The sequence below is a fragment of the Pseudonaja textilis genome, chromosome Z (assembly GCF_049901715.1).
Source record: "Pseudonaja textilis isolate UNSWEBS1 chromosome Z, rPseTex1.2, whole genome shotgun sequence".
NCBI lineage: Eukaryota > Metazoa > Chordata > Lepidosauria > Squamata > Elapidae > Pseudonaja > Pseudonaja textilis.
Genome location: NC_142008.1, coordinates 28873025 through 28898587, shown reverse-complemented (window position 1 = coordinate 28898587; position 25563 = coordinate 28873025). Strand labels below are relative to the sequence as shown.

Genomic DNA, 25563 nt, shown 5'->3' with positions numbered 1-25563 from the left:
GGCGTGGCTTAATTTGAAAGCCCAGCCCCCCCAGAGGGAGGTGTCCATAGGTGTTGCACGTGCAGGGGATTTAAAGTGAAGAGTCTTGTTAGCGCCACCTTTACTCTTGTTCACAGCTGCGATGAAGGCTGCGCGGATTGTCCTGAGAAACGCGGCTCCTTTGGCTGCTGGTAGTGCTAATAGTAGTGCTAGTGCTAATGGTAGTGCTAGTGCTAGTGCTAGTGTTAGTGCTGGTGGCTTCACCGCCAACAGCGGTGCCGGAGCCGAAACAACCAAAGAGGTGGAACGTTTATCGCGTTTCTCTCCTTCGCCGCTTTCTATCAAGCAATTTCTGGATTTCGGTGAGGGGCCTGAATGGCGGGGTGGGGTGGGTGTAGGAAGGGAGACCTCTGGTGGATCTCTAGGTCAGCCTTGGAGGGCTCCCGGTCTCATGGCTGGGAATTTGGAGACCTGTCGCCCAACACGTCTGCCAGGACGTTTTGGGTGGGGCCGTTATCAGTTATTATCCCACATGAAATGCTTCGAAGTCTTTGAGGTTGGTAGGTCCTTTGCTTGAGAAATGGGACCGTGACACTTTCTCCTCTAAGCAGTGCGAAGTTTGAGTTTCTCCCCAGTTTCTGAAGTTGGGGAATCCTCTAGTAGAGAATGAGGAGTGAGAGAAAAGTTTGAAAAAAGCTGGGGTGGGGGTGGGGGTGGGATACTCTGTGGATTGTAAGGATGATAGTACTGTCTCAGTCTTTTAAAGCTCATTATAGCTAAAGCTCTCAGATTAGTGTCCCCTTTGAGATAAGGCATTTATTCTGGGATCTGTTTCTATGAATTCCATACCTTTCCAGGTGGCCTTAAGCTGATATGATGCAATTCAGATATCTGATGACATAGGCTCTAAACACAGGGATTTTGGCCACAATCTTATATACTGCAATTTAATGTGCAACTAACAAGGTTAACTGATTAGAACAGAAACTACTTTTGAGTAACATTGTAATGCTCATCTTTGAAGTCCACTAAGTGCTGCTTTGTTTCTTCATCTTTCTTGTACCCTTGTACTCCAGGCTAAGTTTTCATGACTTATTATTTTTCTATCATTTTTGAAGAGACTAATTTAGTGAGAATACTTGTGCAACTTATTTTTACAACTTTGTTGTACAAATGTTTTGCTTTTACTTAATAATGTATCTTGATTTGTGATATTTCCTAAATCTTATGGTGCTTAGACAATGAACTGAAATTTTAATATAGCATGTGCACATTTTTCCAATATATTATTTTTTCTATACAATATATTACTACATGTTTATATAAATGTAACACATGTGGTATTTTTGTTTTGGTTACGATTAGCATTACTAGTAGCCAATAGTGTTGCTAGTAGTCAATACTGGTGCTAGTACTAACAGTATTCCTATCAATGTACTAAAATATACATTTTAAAATACACAGATATTTTGTTTTCCTCAATTAATTTTTTAAAAGGGAGAAAAAGAAATTGAATATTGTGGATTTTACACAATTATTTCTAGGAATCTTTATAATTGTCTCAATGGGTTTAATTCCTTCCCCAATTCTTCAATCTAAATGATTTATATACATTACAACTTGCCTCCAGAAGTTGTAAATGCCCCAATACTGGAAGTTTTTAAGAAGAGATTAGATACCCATTTGTCTGAAATACCATAGGGTTTCCTGCCTAAGCAAGGGGGTTGGACTACAAGACCTCCAAGGTCCCTCCCAGCTCTGCTATTCTATTATTCTATTATGAATGTATATAAATTGTTTTTTGTCTGTTCTGCCAGTTTAACTGGATTGTTTTTTTTAAAAAGTCATCTTATTTGGTGTATTGCTTCTTGTAGTATGAAAGAGCAGTCTTTGTCAGAATTTCTTTATTTCTGATACTGTATTGAACCATTGACCTTTGAAATGGCAGACTGTTACAATAAAAGATAAGTATGATTGTTAAATCAGTATGTGTAGAGTTATAGTTTGTTTTTTATGTTTTAAGCAAACCTACTTCATTGGTTACGAATACTTGACTTTCATTTAGGTGTAGCTGTTTTCTAAAGCAACGTGTGGTATTACTATTGAAATACTAGAATCATTTTAAAACTACATATTCCTAATGCTGAATGTAATTGTTAAAAATCCCCATATACAGCCATTTCAATATAAGTTTATTAACACAATTCAGCACATATATAGTACATTTTTGTACTATATGCAGCACATATATAGCACATCTTTTTATTTTTTGTTTTTATAAGATGTTGGTGTAATACTATAGTTTACAGCAGGGGTCCCCAAACTTGGCAACTTTAATTATCTGGCTGGATAATTCTGGAAATTGAAGTCCATAAGTCTTAAAGTTGCCAAGTTTGGAGACCTCTAGTTTACAGTTTATTTGGGTTTGGATAATCCATATGGCAAATGCATCTGTAATTCTGACATTGCTACAACTGGACCTATCTCATTTCAATTGCTTAAAATTCCAGCTAGCAGCAAAGAGAAAATATGTAAATCTTGTGCATGCTATTAATATGGGTAGGAAGTTTATTGAAACTGTTTTAGCACATTGCACTGAAAATATTTTATATATATTTCCTTTTTTGTAGGTTCAACAAATGCGTGTGAGAAAACCTCATTCTCATTTCTTCGGCATGAGCTTCCAGTTCGGCTAGCAAATATTTTGAAAGAAATTGATCTGCTTCCTAGTCTATTATTGGGTACAACTTCAGTACAGTTAGTAAAGGAATGGTAAGTAGCAAATTTTGCAGAATTTGAGTTATTACATTTTAATCACCTTACGCTATTTTTTTAAATCAAGTAGGTAGCCAATAGCCCAGTGCAAAGGTAATACTACCAATAGTATCCCTTTTTCCCATCCTCAACCTTTTCTTACAGCACTGATTTTCAAACCAAGAAGATATAAACTGCTCACAGGGATAGGCAAGGGCAGGAGAAAAATCTCTTTCAGGTCAACCAGAGAGGATGAGGAGATAATATCAAAGTACAACAGTGCAATTTTGAATTCAGTTAGGGAATTCTGAAAATGTGGGGTGTGACAGGACTGTTACTGTCTGTTGTTTCAAAGAAAATGTTGCATTCTTTTCCTATGGAGGGGTAGCTGAGCCAAAAATAGATTTGTTCAACTTGTAAAACTTTCTGCAAGACCCACAAAATATCAGGGAAATATGGACCTAAACATTGATCTTAGATCCATACAGTCTCGAATATGAAAAGGACTGTATGAATAATAGCAAGCTTTTGAAGTCTGCAGTCATTTTGTAATTTCTGCTGAAAGATAGAAAGACACTAATGACCCCTATGTATATTTTCTCTATGCTTTGTAGTATTCAGAGAGCTTATGGCACTGGTCATATCACAATAAATAAAACTAGATTTTGTTGCAGCTGCTGAATCTTGTACAGATTTGCTGGCAATTATAAAATGCTGACTTGAATAAGGTTGCATAGCAAATTCTATAAACTATTCATTAAAACTTTGTCAGTGGGTAATGAAAAGAAAATAGATATATAGGGTTGCTAAATTTTGGGGGGAAAGTGTTTAAAGTACTTCCAATGTTAAATACTCCAAATGTTGATTTAAACAAGGACTTATTTTTCTACATTTATACATAATGAAGGTCCTTCTATTTTCTCTTAATTTGTATAGTTTTGGAAGTTACTGTTAACACTGCTTAGCCATATATGTACCAAGAGGTTTTCTATAGACTGTGTATGTGTGTTTCTTCAGGTCAGTTTTGACCCTTGTAACTGCCTGAAGAAGTCCCTAAAGTTTTCTTGGCATTGTTTTTCAAAGTAGTTTACAATTGTCTCCTTTCTCAGGGTGTGAGAGAGTGATTAGCTAAGTTCACCCAGCTGGTTTTGTGTCTGAAGTGGGACTAGAATTCATGGACTCCCAGTTACTATCTAATTCTAATCCCTTAAATACTACATTAAATTTGCTCTTGGGTCTATATGGATAGCCTTATATTTGCATTGCTTGTGCTCTTTACAGGTATATTCAAAGCCTGCTAGAACTAGTGGAATTTCAAGATAAAAAATCGGATGACCACAAAGTTCTTTCAGAGTATGTTTTTTTTTGTTATCTTTTTTCAGCAGCATATTCTATTTAAGTAATAGTTGGTTGATCTTGGATGATTCATTTAAAAATGAATCCCAGAGCTTAGATAACTAATTATATTACAATGAGATAATGATGCAGAAGCATAACTACCAGTAATAGATCTGATATAGCAAGAGGTGACATTTTGAAATAAAGTATATGAACAATAAATTATGAAGTTTTAAAGTACTGTTCATAACAATCAGTTGTCTTGATTTGATATATGAGAAAGTAAACTAATGCATTTACATTTTTCTTGTGTTATGTTTTATACTGTTTTAAACTGTTTATTGGTATCTAAGAATATTTGTTTACTACAATTTTGGTTTTCAGAATTTCTTATATAGGTAAATATGAAGTTCTGTGTTTCTTCCAGTTTCATAGATGCCATTACTAGGATCCGAAACAGACATCACAGTGTAATGCCCATGATGGCACAAGGGGTATTAGAATACAGAGATTCATCTAAAATGGATCCATCCATCAATCAAAGTATTCAGTACTTCTTGGATCGATTTTACATGAACCGGATATCTATTCGAATGTTAATCAACCAGCACAGTAAGTTATACTTTTATTCTTTTGACATATCAATTTTTATAGGCTATTGACAATGTTTTAGGAAAAAACATTTCTTCAATTTCATATTTTTATTTCAATAGCATTTATATTCGATAGCAGTAATGTGTGTAACCCGCGACATATTGGATGCATTGATCCTTGCTGTGATGTTGTGGATCTAGTGTATGGTATGTATAAAAACAAACGTTTTACTCATAGTTGTCCTGTAGTTTGATATGTAAACAACAGTCATACATTGCAGTAAATTATGAATGTGGTTTGTTGCTTTTTGGCTTAGCTTAGGACCCTGAATATCAGGCTGTGATGCTTGCTCAAAAAATCATGGCTCAGAATTAAATGTGAATGTAGTGAATTTGTTTCCTAGGGAGCACAACAAATTTGCAAAGATGTAAGAAGATTTAGACTTCTAAGTGACAAACAATCAACAGTTGATTAGTTTAAACAGCAGTGCTGCCAAAATGCTCAATTTATTGTATGAACACAACATAAATTAAGATAGGTACTAGTAAGACAGTTGTGTGCATTCATAAAATTCTTAATTATTTAGTCAAAATCTGGATGTTGCAAATTTAGGCTCCAATCTTAGTTGATTTCTGTGATACAACAAGATATTAGTTCAGAATTAAGAGCATTATGATGAAGTCTTATGTACATTTACATGGTAGTAAGTCCTGTTCAGTTCTGTGATATTTATTTTTTGAATAAAATATATGATGTCTACATGAAAACACCAGGGTAATTATTCAGAGCTTTGGAGATGGCTGCCATTGTTACCCTTTTGATAAAGAGCTATGCTATGTTCAGTTGTATGATTCCAAGGAAGCGATCAGTTCCTTTGAATGTTGCCCATTTGAGTAATGGACTGGATAAGGGAGCACAAGCTTAATTTTTTAAAAAAGCAGAGATACTCTAGGTATAACAAAAACAGATTGAGACGCAGCCTGTTTTGAATGCAGTTCTCGAACCCCAGAAAGAACAAGTTTGCAGGTTAGCAATGATTCTTGAGATTGTATTTGCAAATGGTGGCCTCAGTAAGCATATATCCACAAATGTAGTTAATGTGCTGATTATAATATTCTTTGACTTCATCAGACTTGGTAACAGTTAGCCATGCCTGGTTATAAATCATGTTGATGAAGGTAGTGAAACTACAGTACTCTTGAAAAGCATGTCACAATTGTAATCGGGTGTCAAGAAGTCTATGCAAAGTACTTATTACATGATAATCTTTATTGACACAGGTGTTGCTCACTGCCTGCCAGGTGCAATGTTAAGTTGTTAGTGTGATCCTTTAAACACCTAAATGGCATAAGGCCTGAGAATTTGAAAAGGTGCTTTTCCTGCAGTCAACTTGCTCCAGTACTTAAATCACTAGGAATGGCTTTGTTTTGAAGATGATGTAGCTCTCAGAAATTCAGTAGTCTGGTATATGAGAGAAGGGATTCTTCTTCATGGCATTCAGGATATGGAATGCTCTCCTAAGGAGATTAATGTAGTCCCATATCTCCAGTATTTAAGGAATATTTTAGTTATCAAATTTAATAATTCTGTTCATTTAATTGTCCTGCACTCCTTATTGTGTTCTTTATGTTGTATTTTATTTTTGTAAGCCACCCTTAGTGCTTATATAAGTAGAAAGGCAGTTACAAATGTAACGTTTAATAAAATAAATAAATATTAATAGAGAAATCTTAAATCTATTTGAATAGTGTTTTAGGCCCATAGTAGATTTGCTGTCAATAATAAATCAATTCTTGTAAATAATAGAAAATTTACACAATAAGTTCATGCAATAAATATTGTATCATACTGGGTTGTCTGGTGTTTAGAAAATACTATAACTTAAAAGTTGTGTAATGTTATTCTTAAAAATACATTTTAGATGCTTTCCAGAGTTCCCAGATGCTTTGTGATCAACACTATTTTGCTTCTCCAGAATTAAAGCTTACTCAAATAAATGGTAAGATTTTTTTCTGACTGTACTAGTCTATTTCTGAAAGCTTCACTTTCAATAAACCTTACTGCTGTTTTTCTTATCTTCAGTCAATATGTCCTAGAATTGCTAGCTAATCACATTTTCCCTACAGATAATGCTTACACGTGCACAGCTGCATTCATTCACTTATGCAGTACTGTGCCAAATACGAAAGGACCTTGACATGCAATTGTGCAATAGTTGGTTTCAGGGTGTACTAAAAAAGAAAGAATTCACCACTCACCCATTCACTTGCAATAATCCAAGAAAATTTTATCATGAAAGGTTGGTCAAAGGAATGCCACAAATCTGAGCATGCAGATTATAAGGACAGGTGTAATTTGAGAATGTATAAAGTTTTGAAAAACTAGTCAGATTTAAAGTACTAGAAAATAAATATCAGAATGCAGTTTGGGATGCACAGATCTCATTGAAAACTTCCTTTTCGTCCATAATAATTGTTTGAAATAAAATTGTAGTACTAAAATAAAAGTTGATTTATTGTGTGCTGTATTTTTTTTAGCAAAAGCAGCTGGAGAGTCTATTTACATAGTATATGTACCTTCTCATCTCTTTCATATGCTGTTTGAACTTTTCAAGGTTTGTAATTGGTTTTAATTTTTTTATTTTAAGCATGCATTAAGGATGCATTAATTACCATCATGGATTGGTAATTTATCCCATATTTAGCTGAAATGTAATTTCCAATATCTGTAGAAAGCATTTCAAAACTACAGGATGTTACAAATCTAGCAACTACCAAGATACTACAGAATGGTACCTTCCCAACAATAGTATTTTAATAATAATTAAATAGAAAGAATGATGGCTAAAGCTTAAAATGGGTCTTTCTGTGCATTTAAAATAGAATCGTAACAAGGGGAAGAGTACAGGAAGATTTATTTATTATTAAATTTGTTTGCCACTCATTTGCTGCAAGGCAACTCACTATCTTTGAATCTTTGTTAATAAATTAGTTTTCTTGTTAATATGACAAAATATGACTCTATTGGTCAATTATGTATGCAATTCATTTTCCTTGTTGAGAAACAAATTTCTAAACAGAATAGTGAAAATTTTAATATTTTAAAACCTTTACAAACTCTATTAAATTCTTAATTTTTGTATAGAATGCAATGAGAGCAACAGTTGAACATCAGGAAAAAAAACCTTCCCTTGATCCAATTGAGGTGACTGTTGTACTTGGAAAAGAAGACCTAACTATTAAGGTACTTTCCCTACTTGAAAGAACAGCCCCTGGGATTTGAACTACAGATTCTTCTATTTCTTCCTGGGTTCTAAACTATACTTCATGAACAGAACTGCTAAGTTTATAGCTAAGTCAGTTGATCAAAGGACTTCATATATCAATCAGATTGGAGCATAGTGTAAAGGTGATGTGTTTACCTGAATGTTGATTCTTTGTATTTAGCACTTTTGTATTTTATTAAGATATTTTTCTTGTATCTATTTTACTCTGGACTTTCTGTATATTATATGTTTTATACAGAATATTTTATTTTACATTTGATACAGTCATAAGTTTATATAATATTAAGGTGCTTATTACATTTGATATGAGTGTGAAATAAATGCATAAAATAATTAAATAATCAAATAATGTAATTTGTTCATTATTAAAATATTTATATAGCTACCCATTTTTCAACTAACTCTGGGTGTCTCCCAGTCAAAAATCCAATATATAAAATATATAATAACTTAAAACTCTAAAACTCAACTAATAAAACAAAAATGCCTGGCACCAGTCAGTTCTAATGTGCATCTAATCTAGGTCTTCAAAACCTTATTTATAAAACCTTACAAAAGCTAAAAGGGTGACAGCCTATTGAACTTCACAAGGTAGAATGTTCCATAGGACGGGGCTGCCATGGAAAAGACTCCTAGCTCCCATCAGATTTTTAGGTAAAGAGACTAGCAGCATGCCCATTCTATCTCCCTTGGTAGGAAAGATAAATGTCCTAAGGGAAAGGTAGTCCTGCAGATAGCCTAACCCTGTGCCATATAGGTTATTAAAATGTGATGACCAACATCTCAAATTGTAGCTTGAAAGAAACTAAGTCAGAACAACTCATGCAACAGAGGTGTTATGAGCAAAACTATAGGCCCCCATTATTGTGCACACAATTGCATTCTGTACCAGTTGAAGTTTTTGGATAGTCCAATGTAAAGTGCATTATAGTAATCCAGATGCAAAGTGACCAATGCCTGAGTGACCAAGAAACGATGCAATTAATGCACAGATAAATCTCTGCAAAGACCTCCCTTAGCTGCAGATGCTACCTGCTCCTTGAGCTGGTGCTGTTAATCCAGGAAGACCCCCAAATTGCACACTACTCAGTCTGATGAAGTGTCACCCTGTCCAGAGTGAAAGATGAAGAACCATAGATGGCTTATAGGTCGTAACCAATTTGAACTAGGTAAACACTCTCCAGCCAAGTGCTATTTTGACAAAATTTCCTTTTTAAATCAATAAGTCGGATACAAAAAGAGTCATTAGAAAATATAATTGTTTCAACTACAAGCAATTTGTTAATTATATGGGTATTTTTTTCTCTTTAACTAGATTTCTGACAGAGGTGGTGGTGTTCCAGTGAGGATAATTGAAAGACTCTTCAGCTATACATATTCTACCGCGCCAAAGCCTGTGATGGATAACAAAAATATTCCTATGGTAAGAGACAAGACCATAATGATGCATAAAGTCAGTAGGCTATTAACACTCTTGGCATTATTTTATAGACATAGGGACATGTGAGACGCGGGGATGCTTTCAGATAGAAAGACTTTGTATCAAATGACTGCAGTAATCCTTGCAGTGATTACTACGAATTCCAAAAGAACCTTCTCATTGAGAATCTGTGATAAGCCAGATAGTCATGAAACTGGGAATCTCTCACGATTGAATGCTCTGCCATATATAAGCCCCTTCCCGATAGGATCTTGAAGTCATGAATTCTAGCATAACCATTTCTATGAAATCTTGAAATTTCTATGGGTCGAGAATATTCTGTAACACCCCATTTTAAAAGCTAGAGCAAATGTGATATGTGCAGAAGAAATTAAATCTATTTCAACATACCATTAAAATGCAAAACTAGAAACATCTCTTTTGCACTTTCTTCTCAACATTGTTTTATTATTCCATAGAATGCTTATTTGGCAAGTATTTAAAATTAAATTGCCTCTGTTCTACTTATTTGTGAGATGAGATTTTCATTGATACCCTTAACCACTGAAATGAATACAGTTTAAAATAAGAGAGATAAAAACCCGTTATTTCAATTAATGAAAAATACTTTAATTCTTTTTAGGCTGGATTTGGTTATGGATTACCGATTTCTCGTCTTTATGCTAAATACTTTCATGGAGATCTCAATCTGTACTCTATTTCGGGGTATGGAACAGAAGCTGTTATCCACTTAAAGGTGTGTTATGTACTTTTTTTTCTCCTTTCAAATGTAGTAATGTTTTTTAAGATGCTTTTTATTTGGCTTTGTAGTAATTTATGCATTGTCCTTTTAAAAAATATTAAATACCCTTTATAATTTGTGAACATTTATTTATTAAACATTTATTTGTTTGCTGTACATCTTGATGAGACAATAATGATCCTTGGCAGAATATATTTTTCATTCTGTTTAAATAGTTCATTGTAAATGATTTATTGTTTATCACATTTTTGGTTGGATTATGAACTGGTTTGATACAGAATTATGCTGGTCTATGTTCAAGATTTGACTTGAAAAAGCAGAGTAAAATGTTTATTAAGTCTGGGTATTTACTATAAAAATTCTTTCTCCTAAAGATAATTTAGCTTATTTTAAAATAAATCAGGCCTTTCAAAGCAGCTATATCAATTAATATCAAATATATCAGCTATTCTGTCTGGACGATAGAAATGAAAAAATGTACAAAGTCTTGCAAAAAGTGAAAACAAGAATTTTTAAACTAGTAGAATAATATCTCACAATTTAATCAATCAATTGTGTATAAATGCAAATTGTGGCAAAAATAATAAGTTTATCTCTAAATAGTAACAACTGTCTATTTCAATCTATGTTTTTAACTTTTCAGGCACTTTCTGCAGAATCTGTAGAGAAACTTCCTGTTTTCAACAAATCTGCATGTAAACGTTATCAGACCTCTATAGAAGCAGATGACTGGTGTGTTCCTAGGCAAAAAACAAATTTGTCAACATAGAATTTTATTGTGTGAAGAGTATATTTGTCCAACACATTGAGATGGGATCAAATCACAGTTTCAGAAGGAAATAATGAAGTAAATTACTTGAAGTCACTACTGACTACTGTTCAATACAAAGACTTAAATGAGATAAAAGAAATTATATTGAATGGATGCTATATGCTCTGTTTGTGTAATGTGAACTATTAGGAGAATCAAAGGCATAGATTCAATATGGAATATTGGTGGTCTTGAAGTTTAGATTAACACTCCAAAATTCTAATGTTTTCAGATTCCTATATTTTGCTATGTTCAAAAACATTGTTTTGTATGAATATCAACACAAAATAATAATTTTCTTCTTGTCACACTGACATGTCACACTTATAGTCTGTGAGAAAGTCTAGCTGAAATGTGTTTATTACTTAGCACAATCTTATGAAGAACTGGCATATGATAGTGAATTCCAAATAGTTAATTTTACTTGAATTTCCACAAATTGCTATATGTGTGCACAGTATCTTTCAGTTATTTTTCCAAATACTGGGAAATAATAGGAAAATATTAAACTGGTACCACTATAGATTATCTTGCCTTTTCTTTTTAAGGCAGAATTGTTGAAGAGCTAATACATTTTTAGGGAATTATTGTGACAATTTTAGATCTATTGTTATTTATGGCAATTTTATCAGTGCTGTATTTTCTAATGTCCACTTTTTCATGGATTCCAAATTCATGTGAGTAAGTAATCCCATCCATATGAAGCTATTCTGCAGTTGGTACAGTGTGACAACAAGGCTTAGTAGTTAACATTGACAAAATATTGAATGTTTTCTGCAGAAAATATAGTGCACACTTGGAAAATACTGAATGTTATGTTAAATATTATTAGAGCTGAATCATGAAAAAAAAAAATCTAATTGTTATTCTACTAGCAAGTTCATATTCGGTAGTCAGAGTGCATTAAAGATACTCCTGATTCATGGACTGCTTGAGTACCACATTCTGGTGCATATCACAAGTGGTATCAAGGTAATAGCATTAAATTTTATTAATCCAAAATTGTGGTTACGATAATTTGTTATTATGATACAGTTGTGTACTTTGACCAATATAGTACATAACATAAAGAGTTGCTTTGCTAATATTGCTGCTGATCTGCTCCACAATCTTTACAGAGAACCTGGAATAGAGAATCGGCCAGAGCCTTATACAGGATTGTGCCTATGCGCAATATTCCCTATGACACATGGATGAGGGAACTGAAAATGATCAAGCAATCTGGCAAGAACAGGATGGATGTGGTGCATCCTGCCTTAACCTTCTCGGTAGCTTTTGATTCTATTAGCCACGGTATTCTTTTGGGGACAACTTAGGGAATTGGGAGGTGTAGAACACTTTTGTGTTGGCTCATTCCTTTCTCTGACAATTGGTGTTGATAAGGAGTGAGAGATTAAGGCCTTTCTTTTGTGGGGTGCTACCAAACAGGGTTCATTTCTCTCTTTTTTGATGCCTTTTTTAATATCAGATTCCGGCTGAGATCTTCTGTCACCATGGGATGAAGTATCACTAATATCCTAATAATATCCGGTTCTAAATTTTCATCCTAGTGATAGTAAGTGATGTGATATTCTTCTACGGTGCCAAGCTATGGGGTTTGGATGAGGAACAAGAGGCTCCAACTGAACCCTGGAAAAATAGAGTGGCTATATCCAGGAGCTTATCATTTGGGTGGGTGGTAAAATACTGACAGACATGGTACTTAATCCAGGAGTCCTCGGACTCAGAGCAGGTGGCAGCCATGGCTAAGAAAACCTTTGCTGAAGTTTGTGTTATGGGACAGTTATTCCATTTCTTGGATAGGAAGACTCTCTGCTTGGTCACTCATGTTCTGGTCAACTCCTGTTTAGAAGATTACATAGCATTGTATATGGGGCTACCCTTGAGAAATAGCCAGAAGTCTGAGCTAGTGTGCATGAGCAAGTTTGGATGCCCAAAGAAGGATGTATCTAATACTTTTGCTCCATGAATTGTATTAGGTGCCAATTTGCTTCCAATACAGTTGAAGGTATTAGTTATGACCTATAAAGCCCTCCATGGCATGGAGCCAGGTTACCTATGGAAGTATTCTTCTACCACCCAGTAAGACAGGGAAGATATTTTGCAGATGTGTCAACCAATTAAAGAACTTTCAGGAGATTGTCTGGAATAGGGAATCGGCCAGAGCCTTATACAGGATTGTGCCGATGCGCAATATTCCCTATGACACATGGATGAGGGAACTGAAAATGATCAAGCAATCTGGCAAGAACAGGATGGATGTGGTGCATCCTACCTTAACCTTCTCAGTAGCTTTTGATTCTATCAGCCACGGTATTCTTTTGGGGACAACTTAAGGAATTGGGAGGTGTAGAACAGTTTTGTGTTGGCTCATTCCTTTCTCTGACAATTGGTGTTGATAAGGAGTGAGAGATTAAGGCCTTTCTTTTGTGGGGTGCTACCAAACAGGGTTCATTTCTCTCTTTTTTGATGCCTTTTTTAATATCAGATTCCGGCTGAGATCTTCTGTCACCATGGGATGAAGTATCACTAATATCCTAATAATATCCGGTTCTAAATTTTCATCCTAGTGATAGTAAGTGATATGATATTCTTCTACGGTGCCAAGCTATGGGATTTGGATGGGGAACAACAGGCTCCAACTGAACCCTGGAAAAATAGAGTGGTTATATCTAGGAGCTTATCATTTGGGTGGGTGGCAAAATACTGACAGACGTGGTACTTAATCCAGGAGTCCTCGGACTCAGAGCAGGTGGCAGCCATGGCTAAGAAAACCTTTGCTGAAGTTTGTGTTATGGGACAGTTATTCCATTTCTTGGATAGGAAGACTCTCTGCTTGGTCACTCATGTTCTGGTCAACTTCTGTTTAGAAGATTACATAGCATTGTATATGGGGCTACCCTTGAGAAATAGCCAGAAGTCTGAGCTAGTGTGCATGAGCAAGTTTGGATGCCCAAAGAAGGATGTATCTAATACTTTTGCTCCATGAATTGTATTAGGTGCCAATTTGCTTCCAATACAGTTGGAAGATATGTCAATCAGTTAAAGAACTTTCAGTATCTTCACCCCCACCCCAAAGGTGAGGTAGGTCAGGATTATCCTGGCCGCCTGAAAAAGAGTTAAAACATTGCTCTGTGGGGGACCCAGAGGAACACAGGGCTGGCTGGTGCCCTGAAAGCCCTCCCTTTTGATTCATTTCAAAGATGTTTTATCACCCTTTACTCTTTAACTTTGTTAACGTTTATATATTTTTATATATTAATACTTTGTTGCACACCATCTGAGAAAGAGATGGGTGTGAAAATTAAAAATAAAATTTAAAACAAACATTATCAATCCATGCACTGCCTCTAGAAAATTACTACAGATGTGGTCTTTGTGCTATTGCAATTTGTCTTTCTAAATTACTGAATAGTTTAAAAACCTTGTATTGGACTGGAACAAACATGAGCCTAAATACATTTAACAAAAATATTTTTGAGTAAATGCTGTTTTGTATACAACACATTTTATCAAAAGCTTGTAGAATATGAGAAACCTGAGTGTTTTTAATTTTAGAGTGAATCATTTTTGTCACAATTTACATTCTGGGACAGGTCACTTGAAATACACTATGCTTATAATAAAATGTTTTTTTTAATATTTCTGGACTCTGCTGTTCATGAAATGTATTTATTCGTTCTACAGTCTATTCCATTTTTATACCTCACTATAATAATTGTTCTAACATTTCAGCTCTTAGGCCTGGAGAGTAAAGAATAAAGAACAGTTGCAGGATTTTGGCTAGTCCAGAGGGAGAAAAAAGACTAGGGGTGAGATGATAGCATTATTCCAGTATTTGGAGGCTGCTACAAAGAAAAGGTCAACTTATTTTCCAAAGAACCAGAGAACAGGACAAGAAACAATGGATGGAAAATAATCAAGGAGAGAAACAACCTGGAATTAAGGAGAAACTTCTTACCATGGTGTCCTCCAAAGGCGGATTTAACTATAATTACCCAGTAACATAGCCATATCTACTTAGATGCATAAAAATTAAAACTGACTTGATTTTGAACGGAAAATCTGGAGAAAGTAGATATAAAAATGATATATAGCTCACAGATATGTTTACCTGTCGATATCAGTTTTACAAAATATATTCATGCTCTCCATCAATAAATATTGCATGTATAAAAGAATGAACTTTATGCTTTAAACTAGAATTTAAAAGTTGTCCATAAATAAAATTACACCTTTTTCTTGTCAGAAAGATAGATGTGGTTATTGGAAGAATATGCATTTGGAGAAGATATTGTCAAACTTGGCAAATTCAAGATAAAATAAGTGTTTTACTATACTGCGATGACTGCTTTTGTTCCAGGGTCCACAAAACAGAATTAGCAATTATTAAGCTATCTTCCATTATCTAGGTTAGCTGACAGCAAAGTATACCAGAGTTGATTGTGTACATTAAGTATATGTTTTCCAGCAGACAAATGAAGACTTTTATGTTACCAATAGAAAATCAGAGGAATTCAGAATTAATTTTTACAAAGGTAATCCAAGTGACTTCTTAAAAAGAATTAAGACATCAGTGAAACTTTCAAATACTTTTGTAGAGATGTTTCTAGTATAGTAGATAAAAATTATAATCTTGGAATAATGAAAAGATAAATATCAAGCAACTAAATGATAGAAATGGTAGTCTTTTCACTGGAAAACCCTTAGTAAATGTACACAGTATGAACAATGTTATTTAAATTATACACTACAGCTATCATATCTTAGGTGTGTATCTTTGGAAAAGGACAGTAGATAAAAGCTAAGAGTGTTTTTGTGCTGTGCTTTTCATCTAGTAGTTATCTTGTTTTTGAAAATCAAATTGTTAATGCTAATTTAGATTAGAGAACTGATTAGAAAGAATATGCCTTTTTTAAATGTTAAGCAAATATCAATCCAGCTGATTTTTTAGTTCACTTTTGATCTTGAAAAGCTTTACAAACATTTTAAGAAAGCAATGTGGGAAGAGTCTACTCAACATGTAAACATCCAAATGTGCTTTGTCATTTTAGGTTTGATGGTATATTTTATAAACTCCATCAAGATTTCTTTGGTTAAGCAAATTGCAATTATCACAGTATATAAACTAGCCACTGACTTAACAGAAACAGATGAAACTAGTCTTGCTGAGTACAACACAAGATATACAACTGAAAACTTTGGCTTCCCCTGAGAAGAAGAAGAATAAGGAAAGTAGAAGGAAAAGAAATAACCCATCTTGTCCTTGGAAATACTTTATATCAGTTAGAAAAAGCCCTATCCCACAGCTCTAAATATCTCAAATTCTGAGTATGCTGGGATCCAGAATCAATTTGTGTTGCTAAAATCTCTATATATCACAGTGCCTTGCCTCAGAGAAGTGTGGTAGCAATAGGAATCCTGCCTTTGTAGGGAAACAGGAGGAAAGGACTTCATTGCAGTTATGCCACTTCTATTTATGCTGCACACAGCCAAGCTTTATGAAAAGGATTAAGTGTTTCCTAATGCTTGACAATACAGGAACCATTTGTAACAAAGCTGGAAGATTATTCCAACTGTTTTGAGGCTGTAAGCTTTCAAAAACAGAGAGTTAAGCCTGCCTCCCATTGGTTCTTCTTAGCTCTAGACAACTTGAAATGAATTGACAGGTTTAAATAAAGGGCGAATCAGCTGCAGACACTTTAGGATGAACAAGAGTTGGGGAGGTCATGTTCCAAACAACAAAGATGTAAAGGTTACCAAGCTGTTAAAAATAACCTTCAGGCAAACTAAATTGGTTCTCAGTCAGTAGCTATTGCTTCTTGTTCTCCTTTTGCTTACAGATTTTCCATTCCTTATTTGGGGGAAGTTTTTATGCTAAGTAAACATATACTATATTACTCCTGTCGGAGACAGATAATCTGCAGTTTTCCTTCCTTTCTGTTTTTTAAATGTTTTCTTGGCATTGTTCTTCCATTCTCACAAGTCTGTTGTCTGTTAGCTGAGAGAACAACATGTACCCTGCTACCAGTTACACAGACAATTAAAAAAAACATGTTTATGTGCAGTAGTGACAAAGGGTAAATTGTGAAATGGACACTCTCACCCTCCAAGCACGTGGTGGAGCTCTTTGAAAGTGAAAACCAAAGAACATTTTAATGAAAGTCAGATCTGCCTCTATACATTTGCATCTGTCAGCAGGTTGGTTTCTTAATCTGGAAAGAGTAAGATTATTTTACATGATTTTATTTGGCTTTATATAAAATGATGAGCCTTTTTTTTATTCTGCTGATCATTACAGAAGCATTCAGCAATGGATCTATCTTCATTCTAGCATTTTCCCCTTTCTGTAATTTGTTAATTAAATGCACATTTGCACACAAATCATGTTTAATGTGTTACTGCAGCATAACATACACTGACATTTGTATAAAACAAATCTAGGATATTTAATGTTTTTCAATGCAGATATCCTGGCCAGAAAAAAAATCCAGACGATCACTAGATGGTAGCAAAGAGAAAATGCTAACTCTGTGAAAGAGGAACAGGCAGAGCCTGGGGCTGAAATCAAGAGAGGACAAGCCTAGAGTGTCCACAAATACTACAAGTCCACCCCACTCATCCCCAAATTGTACTAACTCTTATATAGTGCCAATATAGTTTTGATCAGTAGTTGACCAGATTTTTATGTATAGGCTTGAACAATAAATCTTATGAACCTGAATTTATGTGAGATCCTGATTCTTCATGCCTGAATTTGGTCAATTCCTTTTAAACTTTTCACCTGGCTATATAATCCAATTCTTGCAGATCTGGTTGGAGGACGTTGAAAAACACCACCAGGTACTGTATCCTTGTTTGTGATGAGAGCAGGGGTCTTGAAAAATAAGGTATAATTGTGGTACCCCTACCTTTGAGAGAAGAGATTTGCATCTTTGCCACAATAATCACACACTAGGGAAGTTTTCAAAATGCTGCAATAGAACATTAAGAGACATCTGGCTGTCTAAGATGGCAGCAGGGAACAAGCCCATGGAAGTGGAGGGGCAAGTTGGAGGGCAGGATAATGTAGAAAAAGAGCAGGCAGACCATGGAGGTGGAATCAAGAGAGAACTCAGTCTAGAATCTTACATGTCTACAAATGCTCCAAGTAAAGATTCCCCTAGCATCAACTTAATATTGACCATTAGTTGACCAGATTCTTGTGGATAGGCTTGAACAATAAATCTTCTGAACTGGAACTTACATGTGATTTTGAGCCACACTGAGGGAGGAGGAATTGTTTTGGGACACATACAAAATACATAATATTAATATAACAACATTCTTTTCTGGGAATAGCTTATATATTAACAGTCTATAGTAGCATGCATCCTGCCAGCCATGGGCTGGATACGTCTGGTCTAAAGTTTTCCCATCATTGAAAAACATCCATCTTTATTCCTCATCTGTTAATTTTACAGAATTTCTAAAGATTCTCATAATCATCATATACAATTTGCATCTAATGGTAAACAATTAATTATAGTTTGTTGAATAAATTCAGTTTGACTGGGTTCACATACTCCATTAAGTCATGATATCATTATTTAAATCCACAATGCCTTGGTTTCTAAAATTATCTAAAAACTAAAAGCAAATTAATCTGTTAATCTGTATTTCTATCTCTAATTCCACTATCTATGTCTTTCTCTCTGTCTCTGTCTGTCTGTCTATCTATCATCTATCCATCTATCTCCTAATGAACCATCACAGGTACAAATGCATAATTTTGGGGGGTGTCAGGTGCAATAAATCAGGAACCAAAGTGGTTCAAGTAACTACAGATTTATTGCATGCTAACACTCTACAAAAATCTAAACTACTAATGGTCAAAGCAAATTAGCAATAAATAAGAGTCAACAAAATTAAGATGGGCTAGACTTAGATTTCTTCTGGGCATGAAGGGACTCAAAACTGATGACACACATAACCTTTCCCTCAGTCTCAGCCTGATCACATCTGACAGGGGACACTGTACTACAATGGTGTTCCTTCTTTCTACGTGACCAGTTCCAGTTTGGGGGGTGCTTAGCCCTACAGTTGCCAGAAGTTAAAAATTGACTTGAAGCACTTGCACATACATGCCAAAACAGCTGATTTTGTTCAGTGATTTTTACTGCTTTGTTTAGTTTGTATTCTATCCTAGACATCAATAACATGTTTCTTGATTTTTCATTGTTTTTACTTTTAAAGTATACCTGCCCAGAGAGGTTTGGAGTCAAGTGGCCTTAGGAAAAGTGATATAACTTCAAAACTAGTCAAATGAAGTTCCAGGACAGCAATTAAAATCAGCCTGACATGGATACCTGGGGAGATCTAAATAATCATTTTGTAAGCACCTTGAAACATTATGGAGATTGTCCAAAGGCAGCATGGATTTTTAAGAACAAATTCAGCTTAGCTAATCTTTTGTCAGTTTTTCATTGGATGACTGTTTTTGCGCATTGTGAGAATTCTGTGACTATGATATCTTTTGAATTTGTTTGTTTATATAAAATGTATTGGCCTCCTACATTTCCAAAAGGGTGCCTTACACTAATAACATCAAGTGTGTGTGTGTGTGTGTGTGTGTGTGTGTGTGTGTGTGTGTATCTTAAGTTTTCGAGGGTACTTACATGTATGGCATTCAGCTTTGTTCGGGTATTTTCCCATGTCATTGTAGTTCTGCTTTTAAAGTTGTAGCAACGTTTCGGCAGAATCTCATCTGCCATCATCTGCCAGGCTTCTGTATAGTGTTCATCTGTGAGTCAGACTTTTACAGTGGTTTCAGATTTAAATTTGGGGCAGCCTATTGCTGTGCCAGAATGGTTTTTTCTTCATCCTGATTGGTTGGGAGTCTTGGTCTGTGTTTATTGGTCTTGGAGTTTGCTGTGTTCTGCTTGATTGGTGTTTCTAATATCTCCTGTCTGTATTTTGGCTCTTTTTGTATTTTGATTGGCTGGCAACATTGTGTTACTTTATTGGAGGCCTTTAGTGCAGCTTGGCTCCAGGTAAATGGACGGCTATCATTAGTTAGGAAGCTAGGTTTCATCTGGGTGCCTGGTTGGGGTGTGTTTGAGCTGGAGGTATCAGGGGGATCTGTTTGTGCCCAGGTGTTTGCCTGGCTTGTGGTGTGGAGATTTTTTTTGTTTGTGAGTGCAGGCTTCCAAATGATTGACAGTCTGGTGGAATCATCTCTTCTATTCATATATATATTCTGAATTTGTTCTTGAAAATCCATGCTGGCTTTGGACAATCTCCACAATATTTCTTGCTTAGCAATGGAAAATTTGGGCTCAATTATGATTCTAAATCAAGGACTACCTGCATTTGATTTGTTCTATAAATGAGAACACTTTAAAAGGGAAAACAATGAAAAATCAAGTAACAGGTTATTGATGTCTAGGAAAGAACACAAACTAAATAAAGCAATATACATGTGTATATATATATATTGTGGGAAGGCAAGTGCATCAGCAGAGAAAGCCTTTCTCCTGGACCTCACCCACAGTCTGCTTCTAGTGCAATTCAAGATATTGTAATCACCTTTAAAGCCCTTCATGGAAAGGGTCCACGCTATTTGAGGGACCACCTCATCCTACTGGGATTGACGCATCCCCCCATGCTGGCAGAAGAGGCATGCTACAGGCCCCATCAGGCCGCAGGGACCCACAGCATGCCTCCTCTGCTGGCACAGGTGAGATGTGCCAATCCCAGTAGGATGAGTTGGTTCCTCAAGTAGCCTGGACCCATGCCATGAAGGGATTTAAAGGTGATCAACAATACCCAGAAGCAGTTTGTCATCCAACATAGTTAGTGGAGTAGTGTTTCATGGGCTATTCTTCAGAGCCCAAGAACTGCCCATGCTGCTGGCATGGCATCAGCTATAGCTTATGAATGATGTTCAAAGGTAACAAAGAATTTAACAAGCACTCTAGTAATTAAGCAAGCTGGTGTGAATGGCATGATTCTTCGGTGGTTATGTAATTGACTCAAAAATCATTCTTAGAGTATTTTCATAAATTGTTCCTTATCAGATCAGAGTGAAGTGCCATAACTAATTCATTCTTGACCCTGCATTCTTTGACATGTTTGCTAATGACTTAAAATGAAGAAGTGGAGGGAAACTTATTAAATAATACAAATTGAGTGAAGAGGATAGCTAAGACAGAAATAACATTGCAAGAAATCTTGCTACATTAGTGATATAACAAAGTTCATAGTCTTCATTTAGGAAACAGAAACCAAATGTTTAGAATGAGAGGCCTGTTTGTTAGTGGCATTTGTAAACAAAAAACAACCACCCATGTAATAATAGTTGATTAATTGAAAACTGAATGTGAACCAGCAGTGTGTCATAACTCCAAAAAACAAAAAGGAGCCAATGAAATGCTAGTTCAGCCATAAAAACCCCATCATGCTTTTGTAGTGAGATACACATATGACAGGGATATCATAAACTCCATAGCATAGTTGGGCAAGTCTATGCAGGGTAACCAGATAGGTATTACCAAAACAGAAGACAATACAAGGCAAAAATGTGCTTATATGTCAGCAGGTTTAGAAATATTTCCCATCGTTTAATTAAAATACCAGTGTTAGAAATTAAAGGCTTTTGATTTGCCCCTCTTCCCCTTTTTTTACCCAAATTAGGCTGATAAGAGAAATAATCTTTAATGCTCCCGTTTGATCACTTCATAATAAATTCACACATAATGAAGAATCTCCACATCTGAGGGTGATCTTCCTTTCTAGATTTCACAGGGCAACATTTTAATATACACATCCAAATGCCTCAGGATCAAACCCAAGGCAGAAGCACTTCAATCTCCACAAACTAAACTTCCAAGCCCACTTGTCATTTTGTGTCTGTGTCTGTGTGTGTATGTATGTGTGTGTGTGTGTGTGTGTATGCACACATATATACAGATAAATGGTATAGATATAGATGATATAGATATAAATAGACACACACACACATATTTTACTGGTAGACCTCTAATGATATAGGGTACCTTTAATGGTTGTAACTTGTATGTGGCTGAATGTGTAAGCTACTTCCAGGAGCTGCCCATTTGTATTTATTTGTGACTTGGTTCAGAAAAGCTTAGAATATCAGACAAAGAAAAATTTTCTAACGCCAGAAAACCAGATTAAATTACCAGATGACGAAAGCATTTGCTCTGAGTGCACTGCAGCACTTAAATTTCCCAGCCACGGGTTAAGAGAGGATAACTTCCCAGACAAGAAATGCTGATTTGCTACATCAACAATTCTCCCCTCCCCTCTCCTCCCCTCCCTTCCCAAGATTTTTGGAAGTGTTTTGTCATTGCCTTCTTTGTAGGACTGGGAAAAAAAGGACTGGCCCAAGAACATCCACCAGGTGTAGTTGCTTTAACTACTACATCAAACTAGCTGCTTTTTTTAAAAAAAAAATCTCAGATTGTATGTATACCTACAAGTCAGCATTAAATTCTGGTGACTTCCTGGATGAGTCCTTGCAATTTGTTTGGCAAGATTTCCAGAGCAGATTGAGAGAGGGCGACTGGCCCAAAGTTCCCCACTGGCTGTGTGCCTAAAGCCACAAAGGAATCATTAACAGGGATAATAATTCACAGTCTTCTTTTTAGCCTGAAGCTTTGACCACTATATCAAACCTTTTCTATCCTTTCCTAACCATGCTTCATTTTAAAACTACCAATCAGACTTTCAGGTGCAGAATTGTCTCCAAAATACAGGAGAATAAGACTTTTTTTTTTTCAGTTTTCCTGTTTTATTAAATAAAGTCAATGTGCATACAAAGAGCCCTCTCTTTGCACAAGAGCTGCTGAGTGACTTTGGGCTAATCATTCTCTGCATCTCCTAGAACAGTAAATCAAAAAGAATCTACCACCAAATCACAGTGGACTGTTATGATAGATTATCGGTCATGGGATTAATTCAAACTGATTCTCACCCTCTCTCCCTCATACACTACACTAAATCAATTATAAATCCATCCTTCTGACAAATACATTAGCTTGATTTGCTTTCTCTTTTATAGAACCAATCAAATACAGGTAGTCCTTTATTTATGATCTTAATTGAGCCCAAATTTTCCATTGCTAAGCAAGACAGCTGTTAAGTGAATTTTGACTCATTTTATGACCTTTCTTGCCACAGTTGTTAAGTGAATCATCGTATCTGTTAAGTGCATCTGGCTTCCCCATTGATTTTGCTTGTCAGAAGGGTGCAAAAGGTGATCACATGACGACAGAAGACTCAGATGTGGTATTCAGCAGGTTCTGACCAGTTCTGGAGAACCGATAGTGGAAATTTTGAGTAGTTCAGAGAACTGACAAATCCCACCTCTGACTGGAGATTTTACAGTATCCTTCCCCTGCTAAGCCCACCAAGCCAAGCTCACAGAACTGGTAGTAAAAAAAAATGAATTCCAACACTGGGAAGACTGTACCTGTCATAAATATGAATCAGTTGCCAAGCATATGAATTTTGATCATATGATCATGGAGATGCTGGAATGGTCATATGTTTGTTGGAAGAAATATCCATCTGGTTTATTCCCAAGCTGGGACAAAGACACTAGAAACATGGAGACTGATTGGAAAGGTGGTTGAATGATAAACAGAACTAATAGCAGTCTAGGATCAGCTGACCAATTGGTTGGTCAGATCATTATTTTTATTCAGTTTGTTATACAGCATTTTGTAAGTTAGAGGTTTGTTTTGTGTATTTTGTTATTTGATTTTAATTAGGTATCTCACAAAGGGGCAATGAGTCTAAAGTGCTGGCTTCCTTGGATTTTTAATCCCGTTTACCAAATGTAATTAATCCTAGATGCTGGCTTTCTTGAGGTTTTAATCCTGTCTCGAATGGATCACCAAATCTACATTTTTAAAAGGCGGCCTCCTCAGTTTCTTGGAGTGAGGGAAACTGAGTCTGCTTTCTGTTTTTTAAGAGCATGTTTCTCTATTTATCATTTAGGGAAATACAATATTCTGCCTTTTTTTATATTCCTCAAAATATTTCATTCTTCTGGGGGGAGGGGGCGGCTTCCCACAAGTTTGAAAAACAGTCAAAAGTCACATTTGTAACTTCAAATGGTCACTAAACGAACTGTTATATGATGAAGACTGCCTGTTGCTAAATCCTACAGAATCAGATTAGAGATTTAGACACCAACCTAAATTGTTTGACTATTCTTAGAGGAAAATCAGATGGAAATGAAAGGAAAAACAGGCAGGGAGAGGGAAACCATACATTCAGATAGCTCAGATGCAGTTTGGGTGAAGAAAGTAGCACTTCGTCAAAGCAGCAAAGGTTGAGAAACATCATTCAGCATTAGTTCATTATAATCTGGATCTTCTCTACTAAATTTAAAAAAAAAATAGCAGCAAAACAGAACATCTCAGAACCTAAATATCTGGAGATTTTCAAGTCATCCAGGACATGGTTGTCCCAAAGGTGCTTTTTCAAGAGGCAACTGGACTTTCTGGTTTTTCTTTGAAGATCTTTTGCTTCTTTAAAGAAAAACCAGAAAGTCCAGTTGCCACTTTGGGATCTCAAAGCCTACTTAATCAACAAAAGCAGATTCATCACTACATTTATTTTTTATTTATTTGATTTGTCAATCGCTTACAAGATGCAGATATAAGAAGAAACATAGTTTTGAATACATCAGATAGATACTTATAAGAAAAATAAAAAGAAACAATAGGAGAGGGATGGTAGGCACAATTGGTGCGCTTATGCATGCCCCCTAGAGGCCTCTTAGGGAGGGGTTGAGGTCTGTAGTAGACAGTCTAAGGTTAAAGTTTTTGGGGTTTGAGAAAGAAGCCACAGAGTCAGGTAGAGTATGCCAAACATTGACCACTCTGTTCCTGAAGTCGTATTTTCTGCTGTCAAGTTTGGTGTGGTTAAGCTTAAGTTTGTATCTATTGTGTGCTCTTGTATTGTTATGATTGAAGCTGAAATATTCACTTGCAGGTAGGACATTGCAATGTATGGTTTTATATACTATATTTAGATCAGACCGAAGGTGGTGTAGTTCTAGGTTTTCCAGGTCTATAGTTTCAAGTCTGGTGGCATAAAGTATTCTGCAATGAGTAGAGGAGTGGAGAAATCTTCTTGTGAAATATTTCTGGACTTTTTCAATTATATCAGATACATGATATGGGTTCTAGACTAATGAGCTGTATTCAAATATAGGTCTAGCAAATGTTTTGTATGCTCTAGTTAGTAGTGTGATATTACCAGAGAAGAAGTTACATAGGATTAGATTAACAACTCTTAATGCCTTTTTGGCTATGTAGGTACAGTGGGCGATAGCACTTAGATCATTAGAGATGAGTGCTCCAAGGTCCTTGACAGAATTTGGATCCTCAACAAGGTCTTGACTATTTAGCTTGTATTTCATTTTCTGATTTATTTATTTTTTTGCCAATATGTAAGACAGAGCATTTATTTGTTGAGATTTGAAGTTGCCATTTGATTGATCATTCTGATACATAGTCAAGGTCTTTTTGGAGGGTAGAAGTATTGTCTGTGGTGTTAAATAGCTTTACTTCATCAGCGAAGAGAACACAGTTGCTCTTATT

The 25563-nt window shown here is 35.6% G+C and overlaps 1 protein-coding gene across 1 annotated transcript; it reads left to right on the top strand.

Moving 5' to 3' along the window:
• The first annotated feature begins 37 nt into the window (after nt 1–37).
• On the top strand, nt 38–14583 carry PDK4 (pyruvate dehydrogenase kinase 4). Its single transcript, XM_087915839.1, has 11 exons — nt 38–341; nt 2610–2751; nt 4015–4086; nt 4499–4683; nt 4785–4871; nt 6587–6664; nt 7203–7279; nt 7810–7908; nt 9267–9374; nt 10015–10128; nt 10778–14583. Exons 1-11 carry the CDS (start codon nt 122–124, stop codon nt 10901–10903), a joined length of 1308 nt encoding a protein of 435 aa, XP_087771965.1. The 5' UTR covers nt 38–121; the 3' UTR covers nt 10904–14583.
• Nucleotides 14584–25563: the final 10980 nt, after the last annotated feature.

What these genes read in the sequence shown, in the direction of transcription:
- PDK4 (XM_087915839.1), top strand. Translation starts at nt 122, where the DNA reads ATGAAGGCTGCGCGGATTGTCCTGAGAAACGCGGCTCCTTTGGCTGCT. An exon ending in AATGTTAATCAACCAGCACA is followed by an intron (nt 4,684 to 4,784) that starts GTAAGTTATACT and finishes TTATTTCAATAG; the next exon opens with CATTTATATTCGATAGCAGT. An exon ending in AAGAAGACCTAACTATTAAG is followed by an intron (nt 7,909 to 9,266) that starts GTACTTTCCCTA and finishes CTCTTTAACTAG; the next exon opens with ATTTCTGACAGAGGTGGTGG.